General features: G+C 34.4%; 1 protein-coding gene across 6 annotated transcripts in view; it reads left to right on the top strand.

The window, feature by feature from the left end:
• Positions 1–15,774, top strand: part of SRBD1 (S1 RNA binding domain 1) — a 244,524-nt gene that overhangs the window by 140,321 nt on the left and 88,429 nt on the right. For all 6 annotated transcript variants that reach the window (XR_009496281.1, XM_059891195.1, XM_005212609.5 and 3 more), the window contains 2 exons: positions 4,952–5,043; positions 14,267–14,349. Coding sequence is in view for 5 of the 6 variants with exons in the window: in XM_059891195.1 (XP_059747178.1) it covers positions 4,952–5,043; positions 14,267–14,349 (175 nt within the window). In the remaining variant the exon portion in view is untranslated. The remainder of the gene's footprint in view (positions 1–4,951; positions 5,044–14,266; positions 14,350–15,774) is intronic.

Genomic DNA, 15,774 nt, shown 5'->3' with positions numbered 1-15,774 from the left:
GACTAAGTTATAACTTAAAGACACATAATATATTGTATATTGTAAAATTTTTCATCATGCATTTGCTTTTTGACCTGTATGTACAAATTGAGAGTTATTCTTGACTTTTCTTTTTAGTCACTTGTCTTTCATGTTATAAAACAATATCATATTGTTTGAGGTCTCACAGGAGTCAAGTTTGGAGGTTATTACTAACCAATGATGTTTACCCACATTTAAGTTCAAAATAACTTCCATAATTTTCAAAGAAAATTTGGTTAAAAAGAGTGTTGGATATTATGTGATACCAGATCTCCTGGCCAGATAAACAATGGTCATTTTAAACTTGAATTTTATAAACTTTTTATTTTTACAAATAAATAGTTATTGCAGGAAAATTTAAAGAAACAAAAATTCATTTAAAGGAATAACTGATAGTTAAGCACTGTTAACATTACCATAAATGTTTCTTTTTTCTTTTTATATACCTATATTTTAAAAATATCAAAATTGGTCTTATGTCATAGTTTTATAACCAGCCTTTGCACTTAATGCTTCACAACAATACTCTGATGACAGTATAGTTTTTCATTAAAGAACCCTTTAATGATAGGCATTCTGATTTCAGGTTCTTTCATTCAGAGCCGTGCTATGATTAATAGCACTATTTATTTTTTTGTGTAAATTAAAATTTCTTTCATATAAGTTCCTAAAAACATATTAGCCAGTTCAGAAAGAATGGCTATTTTGTGACTTGATCTTTATTTTCAAGTTACCATCCGAAAAGAGTTTTACAGTTTAAACATCCTTAACAGTGTGGGATCTTGTTTCCTGGCATCCTTAGGATCACCAGATTACCTTAGTTTTTTTTTTTTTTGGCTACATGCAAGGCTTGAAGGATCTTAGTTCCCTCGACCAGGGATTGAACCCGTGCCCCTTGCAGTGGAAGCACAGAGTCCTCTAACCACTGGACCCCGCAGGGAATTCCCACCTTAGTTTTTAAAGTGACTAGATATTGCTCATTTGAGACTCCCTGAAATGACAATTCATCACGAAATAAAGGAATTTAAAATTGATTTTAAAAAAAATAAGTATTCTTTAAACAGTAAATCCTTATTTATGGTGATTTAGTTTTTGGCCTTGACTCCTATCCCCAAAATACAAACAACTATTCTTTCATACTTCAGAACAGATTACCTCATAGCAAAGCAAATGATTAACTTTTTTAGACACTTTGTCTTACTTGTTAAGAAATTTAAGTCAAGTCATTTACCTACCTTCTTTTCATATAAATGTTTCTCAGTCTGAAAATTTAGAAGAACTTCTTTTAGATAAATTATTTTTAAGACTTTAGTGAAATGAGCTATGCATTTAGCATCAGAACTTTTTAGTACCTTTTTTTTTGGTAGGCAGAAGGAGGGAGGAAAAGGAAACTGCTAGATATTGATAAAATTTAAGAAATTCTAGTATACTTTTGTAAAAATTGAAAACATCAGCTTTTATTAGTTTAAGCAAATATGTCCTGGGTGATTTTTGGTACCTTACTAAATATAAATTTTGTTTTCATTTAAGTAGGTTAACTTTGAATTAAATTTTCTTTTTAACATAGGAAGCATGTGATTTATTTTAAAATAAGAAAAACAGAAAAGCTATTTTCATATCTGGGAAATAAGAAGAGAGAAGGAGACTCATACTGAGGCTTCAAGCAACCTTGTAAATGAATATGAAAACTATTAGCCCAGTAACAAAAAAAAAAAAAAAAAAAAACAGCTAGTTTTCCTCTCTCATAAAAGTAATTCTTTCGTCTCAATTTGGCAAAAGGAATTACCACTCTTTTACTATCAGAATGAGTAGTCACTGTAAGAAAAATACTTGCAAGTGTGGCTCTAAAAGATTCATCAATGTACAATTTTTCTTGGTAGAAGAGACTTATAAACTGTGTAGAAATAAATTCTGTGGTCTAAATATATTTTTAAAAATAAATTATATTTATTTTTGTAAATGTTATTTTACAGATTTATGTAACGGCATTGACTTTTACTTGCAATAACAAAAATGAGTGTTTTTCACTTGCAGACTTTTTGTTTAAAACATTTTCAAAGAATTTAAAAGTAAATGCATCTATATTATGGGCATTACACTTGGTTTTTTAGGTTATGAGTGTGGTTTATATATATATATTTTATTTTTTAATAAAAGACCTAGAAAGACTCTAGTGCTGATTTAGATAAAGTGCTTTAAGAATGATCAGTTTCATTCTAGAGAATTAGCACACTTCTGAAATGTAGTTTTGTATATTTAAAGTTTGAGATACCGTATTATTTATTTACACATTTGTCAAAACAAGCAATTTGAAGGTATTTTAAGTACTGTAATAATCTTAAAACTTTTGAGTTCAGATAGAACTGTGTTAGTTAAATTTCCCCAAAATTATAAATTTTGCTCAAAGTCTTGTCTGTTTTATGGCAAAATAAATAAAATAATCAAATTGCTAAGATTATGAGCCTAATTAGTTTACACCTGAGTGAAATTTGTTTTGTGATATATGATACATATTAAATGTTAGATATCTGGATATTGTGCAAAGTTTACTTTTGCTTTCCTCAAAATATGCTAGAGATAATTGGAATAATTTTTAATAGTTTATTAGGAAACTTCCTAATAAGCAGAGCACCTTGTAAAATCTCACATATAATATCTATCCTTAAACTCTAAATATGAAAGAAAAAAAAGGAAGAGGGCAAATGCTGTAACTTTTGTTCTTAGCAGCTTCTCCTGGAAAAAATCATCACCACTCCCAGCTTGATTTATTTCATTTAATTCTTGCTACATACACTTCTCAGATCCTTATATGTTTTATATTGAAGTAATCAGTGTTGAGGTTTTTCTGTTCATTTAATTATTTAAGCGTCCTGATCTGTGCTTAGTACTGAACTGTTTATTGGACCCATGCTATCTAGTAACTAAAGCATATAAAATTTACTACATTTTGTATTGATTTAATATTAATGTTAATCTAAAATCTTTGGGTGCAGCGTGTCACATCTGTTTTGTATTCCTCTGTTTAAAAGAAGTGGCAGTATGGTATTTGGAGGAATATTTATTATCTGAGTGTTTTTCTTTGCAACAGTTTCCCTCAGTCTTTTGAGAATTATAACTTCCAAGAGACAGTGAATCACCCAGAAAATTCTCAGGTACCCAATTGCTAAAGCCCACAGTTAATTGGAATTTTTATTTACCGTTTAAGTTCCCTTTGCTCAAATAGTGGTAATTTTGGAGGCTTCTGGCAATGACAGAATATAAATTTGTGGTAAGATTTTTTAAAATACTCTTTTCTCTTAATAATTGGTCCTGCCTGCACTTCATGGATACTCTGGGTTTTTTTCTTTTTTGGAAAAGAACTTTGTTAGGCTGAGTGTTCATTTGTGTTTGAAACTAAATTTTCCATAGCTGGTGGCTGAATATTCTTATCCTCAGTTACATAAAGGGGTTGGCTTTGTGCTTTGTATGTAATATGTACCTCTTACTATATCTTGATGAGAGTTTGATGAGGAACAAGATGAGCAGCCTCACTTTCCAATTGAAGAGTGTTCATTTTCCCTGTTAGGAAATTTGGAATAATAGATCTTGTTTGCAAAAAATATATAAATCTTCTTGTTGCCCCAAGTAATCCTCTCAAGTCTCAGAGGCTTATAATCATCAAAGTTCAATTAGGAGTTCTGCAAAGAACTCTTTGGAGTAGCAAACTAACTGTTTCACATTTTACTTATCATTGTTGAGTGGTTACAGTGGAGCAATATGTTAGAAGTTATCTGCTCAACTTGTCTCATAATTGAAGTAACTACTGAAGAGCAAGAAAGGGAGAGGTTCCTAAGAGTAGATCAAAAATTAAGCACCACCAACCATGTTTCTACTTTTGAATCTTGACACCTAGATAGTCACATGGTAGAGAACCAAAGGTATTGTAAACACTTAAAGTAGATGATTTTTAATATATTATATCATAAAGAAAGCCCATCATTTTAAAATGTTAGATAAACTGTACAAATGCCAACCTCTGTACAACTGTCATCTGTAACAGAGTGCTGCCAGTGTGGTTTGTAAAGTATATGGAGCCAGAGAAGAAAGAAAGAGGTTGTATGATGGTTGGATTAAAGAAACAAGAAATGATTTAAAATCTGCCTAAAGTGATAATGTTTCAAGTTTACTGAAAGGATGACTTGAAACCCTCCTGAAAAGAAGTAGGGTGTCTGATCTTCCTTTTCACATTGTTGTTGTTAATTATAACCAAGTAATAATAATGGTGAAGGCTTCCCAGGTGGCTCAACGGTAAAGAATCTGCCTACCAAGCAGGAGACGTAAGTTCGATCCCTGGGTCAGTATGATCCTCTGTAAAAGGAAATGGCAACCAACTCCAGTATCTTGCATGGGAAATCCCATGGATGGAGGAGCATGGTGAGCTACAATCCATGGAGCCACGAGTCAGACATGACTTAGCGACTAAACAACAACAACAGGGCAGCATTTATGGAAATAGTTTTTGTGTGTATCCACATATGCACGTATCCACATACATGTCTGTGCTTTCCAAGATGCTTTAGAATGATTAATTCAGACAAGAGTCATAAATGGATTATAAGCACCAGAGAAGCTAAGTATTCTGAAAATTTTGTTGGCCTCATGGAGGAGTATCCATTGTGTTCATTTATAAACTCTCTCTTATTACTACTGACAGAAAACAACTGAATGAATTCATTATGGATTTAAGCCTGTGTATTTCCTATGTGAAGAAACAAACATTGCTTAATCACTTATATTAATGAATAATCAAATAGTATAGATACCATTGAAATTTAAAGAGAGTGCTTTGCCCTTCAGTTCTCTTATAATACCTATTCTCACTCATTTTTTTTTTTTTTTTTGGGCAGGCAGAAAGTTTGGCAAATAATATTCCCCTTTTCTTTCTTCTCAGTATCGTCAGTGAAGCAGGAGCATCGATCTACAGTGTCAGCCCTGAAGCTAACAAAGAGATGCCAGAACTGGACCCTAATTTGAGAAGTGCAGGTAAGAAACTGTGGACCATCAAAAAGCGTGTGATTTTAGTATTTTGGACTTAAATTTGGAGCAAGCAAAATATTTAAATATCTAAGGAATTTTAGAAGCTGTATTACGGGCATATTAGAAAGAAAGTATTTGATTGGAATAATACTGTGCATTATGGAAAAGAGGCGGAAGAAAACTGCTTTTAAGGAACACTGCACAGTATTCTAGAGTATGGTGAAAAATTAGCCCAAAACATTATTAGTAAAATTAAATGCTGCAGAGTTAGTAGTACAGTAAAACACTCTCAGCTCTCATTATTATTATGAAATATTACTATTAACAGCTTTTTGTTGGAGAAAAGTAATATGTTAACATAAAAATATTTAAAGTGCAAATGCATAAACAGTTACAGACTTTGAGTCTGTTGCAAAATATTTGCTGAATGATCAGTTTCTCTTGTCTTGCTAATATGAATTGCCATTAGTGTATTGTTTCAATCAGCCTGATTTGATTTTAGTTGTATAAAATTGCTCTGATTTCTGTGTTGTGGAATAGTTTAAATCTTGTGTATGAAGGAATTAAGATATTTTGAGACATCTAATTAAAGTAATTGGAATCACAAGCAAAATATAGATCTGGTCAGAGCATTTTTCTGTGTAATAGGTGGATATTTAGACTGCTTTGTTAGAAAGGACTTGTGTGTGTGTGTTTACTGATTTATTATTAATCAAAGTATCATTTATTTACAGTATTATATTTGTTAGGTGTACAGCATTGTGATTCAGTATTTTTACAGATTATACTTCATTAAAAGTTCTTAAAAGATAATGGCTGTAATTCCCATTGCTGTACAATATATCTTTGTTCTTTATTTTATATTTAGTAGTTTGTGTATCTTAACTCCCCAGTTTTAGGAAATGCCAAATTAGGGGAAATAGACTTCTTGTTTAATTTTTTCCCCTTAAAGATTCTCATCAAATTTCATTGACTGTTCTTGAAATATATACCTGGAGATAGGTATTTGAAAATTTTTGCATTAATCTAAAGTTAAAGACTTCTTTTATAATCCAAAAGAACTTGTAGTTTCCTTTCAGTTGTTCATTCTATGATACAGTCACCTGTCTATAATGATCTCCTCTTCAAACTCAGATCCCAGCTCAAATTCTTCAGTGAAATTTTTCCCTGTCACACCAACTCAATGGGGTCTCTGCCTCCTTGACATGTTCTATTTTGATACTTGCCTTATATAAATAGTAATAAAATATTAAGAGGAGGAATACCTAGGGTAATTATAGTGGGAGCTACTAACACTGATCTTTTTTAAGCACTTAATATATGTGAAACATTGTGGTAAATACATTACCAGGATTATTTTATTTAATCCTCACAATTGCCCTGAGTCATTTATTACTCCCCCTTTACAAATGAGGAGACCAAGGCTTAAAGAGGCCACATAGCCAAGTAAGTGTGTACATAATATTTTGTGTATTAACTTCTAAAATAAAGGAATACTTTACAAAAAAATAAAATTCAGAGCCTCCCTCCCAAGTTGAGACTGAAAGATAGTCATCTAACAGGGTATTTGATAAAAATGTTACATAGGTGGTGGCAGTCCCTCAAACTTCCCCTTTGCTGCTATTTCCTTTCCACTACTGGCCTGTGTGGATACATAACTGCACAGTATTATTAGGGAACAAAATTATAATGCTCTAATAAGACTATTAAAATAGCAAATAATAAAAAAGGGAATTGGTATATAGTCCTCTCTGATTTCAAAACCTAGCTGTGTCTTCAGTTTGTGATTCACTGCAGATGTGCCTTCTTTCTTTGTCTTAGCTTGTTTCCACATTGGCAACAACTTTGATCCATATCAACTCAAAATACTACCTAGACATTTTGAGTCTTCATGGTGTCTGGTCCTGGAATCAAATGTTGAAACTGCGAGTCTCTACTCTTGACTTTCTAGGGCCCCACTTCCTTTTCAATTCCTGTTTTCTGACTGGGAGTCTTTCTCTTTCCTAGTGATTGATGCTGGGGATGACTTTACACTTCATTTGAGACCTACCTATGGGTGTGGGTTTTACCTTTCAACCCTCCATAAGTTTACTGTATCAAATATAAGAGAACCTCACCATTCTTACAAGTGTTAAACATATGTAAGAAAATTACCTTTATCTTACTATGTCTTTTTGACCAGTTTATCAGCTTATTGAAAACAGAAGTTATCCTTATATATGCTTACATTCCCCTCATAATAAATTTATTATACGGACAGGATTTAAATTGGATGAGTAGAATGGTAGATAGTTGGTATTAAAATGTTTATTTTGGATTTCTGATTTAAAATGAAGTTTAAATATCATTCACTCTCTTCTGAAATCTCATTAAAATGACAACAACTTGATAGAATGGAGGCATAAACTACTAGGACAAGGAGAATAGGGAAGAGAAAATAGCAACAATAGTTTTGAAGCTGGAAATCAGCTGAGATTCAGCCAGCTTGAGAAATTGGAATACTGAGACAGCATTGTTGAAAACAGAACTAACCTGAAATAGATCACAGAAACCGTGAGGACTTAGGGACTACACCAAGCACTGTTAGAAGTATCTCGGGAGGGCTGAGAATGGGTCTAAAATAAGAAGATGGATTAAAAGTCTCTTTAAAAAACAATGAGATCAAGTTAAACATAGAATACCATATAACCCAGCAATCCCATTTCCAGGTATATACTCAAAAAATTGAGAGCAGGTACTCAGCAAATACGTGTACACAAATGCTCATAGCAGCACTATTTACAATACCCAAAAACTGGCACTGGTCCAGTAGCTGAATCTTCATCAGCAGGTGAATAGACAAAATGTGGTTTGTCCATATGATGAAGTAATATTTTCAGTCATAAGAAGGAATGAAGTAACGATACATGCTATGACATGGATGAACCTTGAAAACATGCTAAGCAAAAGAATCTGAGCACAAATGGTCACATATTGTATGATTTTATATATATATATGAAATGTCCAGAATAGGCAAATCTGCAGACACAGAGAGCTGGATGGTGGTTGCCAAGGACTGGGAAGAGGGGACAGTGAAGAGGGGCTGCTTAATGTGTTCGGGGTTTCCTGTGGGGGTGATGAAAATATTTTGGAACTTGATAGAGGTGGTGGTTTGCACAATATTGTAAGTGTACTAAATACCAATGAAAGTTACACCCTAAAATGGTTAAGTTTGTGTTATGTGCAATTCACATCAGTTAAAAAAAAATGAATTAGACCTAGTCCACAAAGCTGAGTAACTCTCCTTCGACGTTTGCAGAAGACTGGAAAATTGCTCTCTAGTGAGGGTTAAATAGGTTTCTGCACCAGAAGACATGGGTTATACACAAGAGTGGGAATACCTATTTAAAAAAATGGATTAAATAATTATTAACTTGATGTTGTAGATACCTTCAGTTCAGTTCAGTTTAGTTGCTCAGTCGTGTCCAACTCTTTGCGACCCTGTGGACTGCAGCACGCCAGGCCTCCTTGTCCATCACCAACTCCTGGAGTTTGCCCAAACTCATGTCCATTAAGTCAGTGATGCCATCCAACCATCTCATCCTCTGTCGTCCCCTTCTCCTCCTGCCTTCAATCTTTCCCAGCATCAGGGTCTTTTCAGATGAGTCAGCTCTTCACCTCAGGAGGCCAAAGTATTGGAGTTTCAGCTTCAACATCAGTCCTTCCAATGACTACTCAGGACTGATCTCCTTTAGGATAGACTGGTTGGATCTCCTTGCAGTCCAAGGGACTCTCAATAATCTTCTCCAACACCACAGTTCAAAAGCATCAATTCTTCAGCACTCAGCTTTCTTTACAGTCCAACTCTCACATCCATACATGACTATTGGAAAAACCATAGCCTTGACTAGACGGATCTTTGTCGTCAAAGTAATGTCTCTGCTTTTTAATATGCTGTCTAGGTTGGTCATAACTTTCCTTCCAAGGAGTAAGTGTCTTTTAATTTCATGGCTGCAATCACCATCTGTAGTGATTTTGGAGCCCCCAAAAATAAAGTCAGCTGCTGTTACCACTGTTTCACCATCTATTTGCCATGAGGTGATGGGGCTGAATGCCATGATCTTAGTTTTCTGAATGTTGAGCTTTAAGATACCTTAGAGAGAACTAAAACCTCCATGCAGGAAATTAGGGGATTCAACCAACACAAGAGGAAATACATATAGAAACCGAGATCAGAGATTTCACAGAGAAATGGCCAAATTACCTTGTAGTGAAGCCCACAACTGACAAACCTCACCTTTGAGCAAAGCACTTACAGTCAGGTTTTTAGTACCCTGCCTCTGATGGAAAGTTGTTGTTCACTTAACATGTAAGGAAAATTTATACTGTTAAAGACAGATGCCAAAATATGAGGCAGGGGGTGGAGTGTATGCACTACATGGAAGAAGTAGAGACTATGTAGAAAGAAGAAAAATAAAGAAAAAGCTTGATATCCTTAGAGAAAAGATACTTCACTCATTTAAGGGTATATTTACATAAAATAATTTCACCCTTTTTAGGTATACCATCTATGAATTTTTAAAAGCTTATGCTAGTCAGGTCACCACAAGTGCTGCAATCAAGATACAGATTATTTATATTAGGTCAACAGATTTGTCAGCTCCTTATTGAAAAATGTAATTACTGATTAGAGGATCAAGATGTGCTTTAAGAGCATTGCAGTTACATTTTAATCAGCTTTTTACAGTGAAAAAATTCTAATTTGGAGTTCTTGAATGAAATAAAAGACAGCATGGGGATTAACCTGTCTTCCTCTGTTGCTGTCTGATGGCAAGGAGAAGTACAAAAATGAAGTGAGTTTTGAACTTGAAAAATTTCCACTTTATAGTCTCAGATAACAGAATAAAGAAAATTTTAAAGACAGCACAGTTTAGTACAGTCTTCTAAGCAATACATTTATTTGCTCTGGAAGCTTTAAGATTCTAGGTGTTTCATGGATCTAAAGACCAAAACCAATATACTTCCTTTTATCCTTTGCATATAAGACAGCTTATAAATGAGGGGAGAATGCTGCTTTCAGGGGTACTGCACATGGCTGTAGCTCTGGTTGCTTACCTTTTAGGATGCTAATCTTCACTCAGTCTGGGATCCCTTCCACAGGTTATGCATGTTTTATTTTTCTTACATGCAATACACACACACATGCACACAGAGACAGTGAATGGATTCTCCTTCATGATATTTCTTATTGGTTGTTGATGGCATATGATGGAGCATCAGTTTTTGTGTGGGTGTCTTGAAACCAGCCAACTGATTGAAATCTTACTAGTTGTGATATTTTTTTCAGTTGACTTAGTTGGGTTTTCTAAGAAGACAGTCATCATCTGCAAATAATAATAAGTAATCTAATTTCTGTCTTTTCAGTAATCGTGTCTTCTTTCTGTTCCAATTGTGTTAACTAGAATTTCCTGAACAATGGTGAATAGTAACTATGATACAGAGAAGCGTTGGCATCATATGTGGGAAAAAATAGATAATATTTGCCATACATTTGGACATTCTGCATTTAAAAAACATGTAACAACTTCATTGAGATACAGCTTACATAGCACACAATTAACCCTTTAAAGTTTATGTCATCATTTTTTAGTATAGTCAGTTGTGTAACTATTGCCGGTATCCGATTTTAGAGCGTTTTCATTGCCTCAAATAGAAACCCCATACCAATTAGCAGTTTGTACCCCTTCCTCTCTTTTTCCCAGTCTCTGGAAAACACTGACCTTCTTTCTGTCTGTACAGATTTGTCTATTCTGGATATGTCATAGAAATGGAGTCATTACAACGTGAGGTCTTTTGTGACCAACTGGCTTCTTTCACTTAGTATAGTGTTTTCAAAGTTTACCCATGCTGTAGCGTATTATCAGTACCCCATTCCTTTTTATTGCCAAATAATGTACCACCATACTGGTGTATACCATGTTTTTTTCATCCATTTATCAGTTGTTGAATATTTGGGTTGTTTTCACCTTTTTGACTACTATGAGTAATGCTGCTATGAGCATCCATGTACAAGATTTTATTTGGACAGATATTTTCATTTCTTTTGAGTATGTACCTAGAAGTAAAAACTCGGGGACATAGGGTGACTCTGTGTTCAACATGTTCCAGAAGTCTTTTTTACTCCTTTTACTATACTTTCCTCACCATTCCTCCTCTGCCTCTGCCACCATTTCCTCCTTTTCCTTTCTAACTCAAAATGAGTGTGCCGCAAGGTTGGGGCCATGACTCTTACTCTGTTTTCATTTTCTGAATCAGCAATCTACTAGACTCCTTTTGCCTGAACTACTTCTCTGTCTCTAACTTGCAGAAATCTGTAGTTAGCCTGATCATTAAATGAGTACTGTTTGCTGCATAACGTTTCTCTTGGTTATCCTGCCAGCAGAAAAACAGCTCCATCTTCTCTTCAAAGCTTGAGCATACTACTTTTCAAATTCTACTTTAAATAGTATTCATCTGTGTTTCTCCTCCTGCCTCTGTCTCTTCCATATTTGGTTTTTATACTTCACAGAACGAACAGCATCTGAAAGTGAAATGCCAATCCTAGAAATATTAGATCTTTGTCAAGGGTTGTTTACTGGGTACACTGTAACTCCAGAAGCCCTTGGGACTTATTGTAGAATTAATGGCGTCTAGAAACCATCATTTTCAATCCATCGTTGCTAATATTTAGCAATATTTGGATGAACAAATGATACACTGGCAGTGAACTGTTGGAAGGGAATCCAGTAGAAAACAGTTGAAAATCCTTTTATGTATCTCAGAAATGTTAAAATATGGGATCTACTCACACTTACCAATTACATACAATGCTGTAACCACTTTCTGAGTTTTAGGTTTTCATAATGTGGGTTCTCCTGAAGGTGTAGATTTGAAAGATTTATGTATTATTGATATACTTTTATTGAACTTCTAATATTGCCTTCCTATGCAGCATATGTTCTGATGCCTGTTCCCTTAGCTTGGTTTACTGTTGTTTCTTTAATCTGAAAGTATTTTGCAATGTATGTATATGTTTGAAAATCATTCTTATTGTATTATATATATAAAGGCTAGAATAAAGAAATAATACAATTATCCCTTGGTAGCCTTAGGAGATTGGTTTCAGAAACCCCTCTCAGGTACCAAAACACAAGAATGCTCTTGTCCTTTATATAAAATAGTGTAATATTTACATATAAGCTGTGCACATCCTCCCGTATACTTTAAAACATCTCTAGATTACTTGTAATACCTAATACAATGTAAATGTTATGTAAACAGTTGTAAGTCCAATGTAAATAGTTGCTAATGCGGAAAATTCAAGTTTTACTTTTTGGAACTTTCTGGAATTTTTTTTCAAACATTTTTGATCCATAGCAAAATCTGTGAATGTGAAACTTACAGATGTGGAGGGCTCACTTTTTTGTTTTTAGAGAATACCAGGTATGTCTCTGGTGGCATGTGTTTCAATGGGTAACTATAAATGTGGTTATTAGAAGAAACCACTTATACTTCCATGCTTGCACTAATTAACTTTATGTGAAATTTGATAAGATAGGTGTATATGAAGTCCTTGGAATTCCCATCTCTTCTGTGGGAGAAATAGGCAGATTATAAGATACCAACTTATTGCTCTCTAAGCTTGTTTTGCAAGTTGCCGTTGTCACTATCTCTTAGCAATACTAGTAAAAGATGTGAAAAAGACTTGAATGACTGTGCAGTGAACTTGATGTTTACAATGGATCTTATCTCTGATGAGAGGTGGCACACATCAGGAGAATCTGATAGTCACTTCTAAGAGGTGACTTCTTTTATCAGTCCTTCAACAATTTAACACAAAAACAGCCATGGAATTTCCTTTAACGACCTTAATGTTTTCACTTAATGAATTTATATTTTATCCAACCTTCTATATGAGTAGGTGACATTGACTAACTTTCATGTGTTTAGAAAATGAATCCTGTTCATATGTAAACACTCAATGCATCTATACTACTTGGGGGAAAAAAAGAGTTGCCTTAATTATCCTTAAGATTCATATTGATGAAGAATTGATGCTTTTGAACTGTGGTGTTAGAGAAGACTCTTGAGACTTCCTTGGACTGGAAAGAGATCAAACCAGTCCATCCTAAAGGAAATCACTCCTGAATATTCATTGGAAGGACTGATGCTGAAGCTGAAACTCCAATACTTTGGCCATCTGATGTAAAGAGCTGACTCATTTGAAAAGACCCTGATGCTGGGAAAGATTGAAGGCCGGAGGAGAAGGGGACGACAGAGGATGAGAGATGGTTGGATGGCATCACCGACACAATGGACATGAGTTTGAGCAAGCTCTGGGAGTTGGTGATGGACAGGGAAACCTTGTGTGCTGCAGTCCATGGGGTTGCAAAGAGTCAGACACAACTGAGCAGCTGAACTGAACTAAAGATTCATATTAAATTTCTTTTTTCCAACTAAATTTGTCTTATAAGCTAAATTAGTTATGAGATTTTGTTTTAAAAAAGGTAATAATAAATGATGACTAAGTAAAAATCATGACACAAGTAAAGCAATATTTGAAGTTAACTCTCAAGTCTCTTAAAAATGCGATGTGATGGTCAGGAAAGGGATGTAATTAGGACTGTGCATGTGTTAGGAGCAAGCAGTTAGCATGCAGATCACTTCCCAGACTAATCTTGCAGTCATATTCAAGGCGATACAAGTATATTCACTAGCCAGCTAACTTGATCTCTGATTGCAGTAAGATATGATTCTGTCATTAGTCATCATTATCAAGATGTAGTCTTAATAAGCATATTTAATGCAAAGATGTGGATCATGTTTATAGTAATGCAGGGTTATTTAGAAATAAAACAATATCTACTTGTTCTTTAAATTGTGAGGTGTCCTTGCATACTGTATTTAACAAATGAACAGGTAATTGTGTAAATACAGCAACTGTTTTACTTGTTTTTCAAATATATAACCCTTTCAATGCATTTGAGCTTAGCAATGCCTAGGAGTTTTGGTGACGTAATCAATCCTGAAGTTTTGCATTCACTTTTTGTATGGGGTGGGGGGGAGACTGAAACTTGGTTAAACTGTTGGTCTTTTGGGGGGAAGAATAAAGAGGGATAACTGCTGGTATTATAAGAAACTAAAACAGTAATTATCTGGATACTGCTTTTCACATTAAGCCATACTTGTTTTCTGATTCTGTTTTTTCAGTTTCCATAGCAAGGCGTGTACAAGATCCATTAGCTGAGCTAGTGAAAATTGAGCCAAAGCACATCGGAGTTGGAATGTATCAGGTAAAGCAATGTGGGCCATTTAATTTATGAAATCCATCAATAAAGAGAGCAGTACTAAAAACAAAAAAAAAAGAGAGCAGTACTCAAACCTTGGTATAGTAATTGTCAGTGGGAATAAGTTCCCATTTTCAACGGTTGTACAGTTTGCAGAACGATAGTTAGGTATTATAAATTACTAAGGAAGGAGTGAGTTTTTTATACTGGTATTTATGATTTTGATCAAGACTCAGAATTGGTTATAATCAGTTTAGACACTATTAAAATGTTAGATGCAAGTCTGAAGAGCCTCTCCTTTTAACGTTTTTATAAAAGTGGAGGGGATGTGGATAAAGCGGAGTATGTTGGTTCTTTTGGTAAACCCATATGAACTATTGATCTTTATTGATCTTTCCAGAAGAAGCCTTTGGTACTTACTGTTATTTTTTTTTCCTGTTTCATTCCTATTAGATTATTATAGTTTGTTTTTGTCATTTCCCAGTATGAGCTAAAAGCTTTCATTTTTGTTACTGTGTAGTAGTAGCAATAATAGTAGTAATAGTGCTTATTGTTGTTGCTATTGTATTTTCAGTTCTTGAGTTTGTATTCCTTAGGCAATTGAGGGTGACAGTAAATCTGGGTAAAATGAATCCATATTGGTTTAAGTGGTCTCCAGAAACCTCAAGTTGAATTATTTTCTCTCTGGTGAAAGTTCTACTTAGGCCTGAAGGAGAATATTACCCTCTGTACAATTTTCATGAAATTTGAGTGATAGGTACTGTATTTTCTCTAAGGAAATACTAGATTACATCATAGGATCTGTGACCACTAGAAATGGAAGAGAGAGACCTTTGAGATCATCCAACCCTACCCTCCTCATTTGACAGGAAAAGAAGCCATGTCCAAGAGTAGTTAGGATTTTTACCCAGGCTCACACTATCAAAGCCTGGACTAACCTGTCATATATGGGACTTAACTGGAGTTTTCCCATTTTATAGTAAGTTAAACCAAGAGGCATCCAAAGCTTTAACTGGACTTGTTCATTCAACAAGGATGGTTCCTAAAGGGACGATCTAGTTACAGATAGATAAAATACCTAGTATCTAAAGAGTATACCTATTATAGCAGTTTTATAATACAGGCATCATAGTTAAGAGAAGTTATATTAATTTAAGGTGAAGTTATGGAATACCTCAACAAGATGGTGGAACAAAGGAAAGGGGAACTTATATAACCCAGGAGGCTAATAACCTGTTGGCATCAGGTCTTTAAGTAAATAGCAGGGACCTTGTCTCCAGATTTGGATTCAGAGTAGTGTTTAATGTGGAAAAACTGTGGAATTGATTCCAACAGCAATGAGAAGTAATGGAAGAGTTTTAAGCAGAGGAATGACATGATTTGATTTGTATTTTTGAACGTTGACTAACTATTCTAGGTGAAAGGTAATGG

This window comes from Bos taurus, chromosome 11 (genome assembly GCF_002263795.3).
Source record: "Bos taurus isolate L1 Dominette 01449 registration number 42190680 breed Hereford chromosome 11, ARS-UCD2.0, whole genome shotgun sequence".
NCBI lineage: Eukaryota > Metazoa > Chordata > Mammalia > Artiodactyla > Bovidae > Bos > Bos taurus.
The sequence above is the reverse complement of the archived record's forward strand: the minus strand, read 5'-3'. Positions and strand labels throughout refer to the sequence as shown.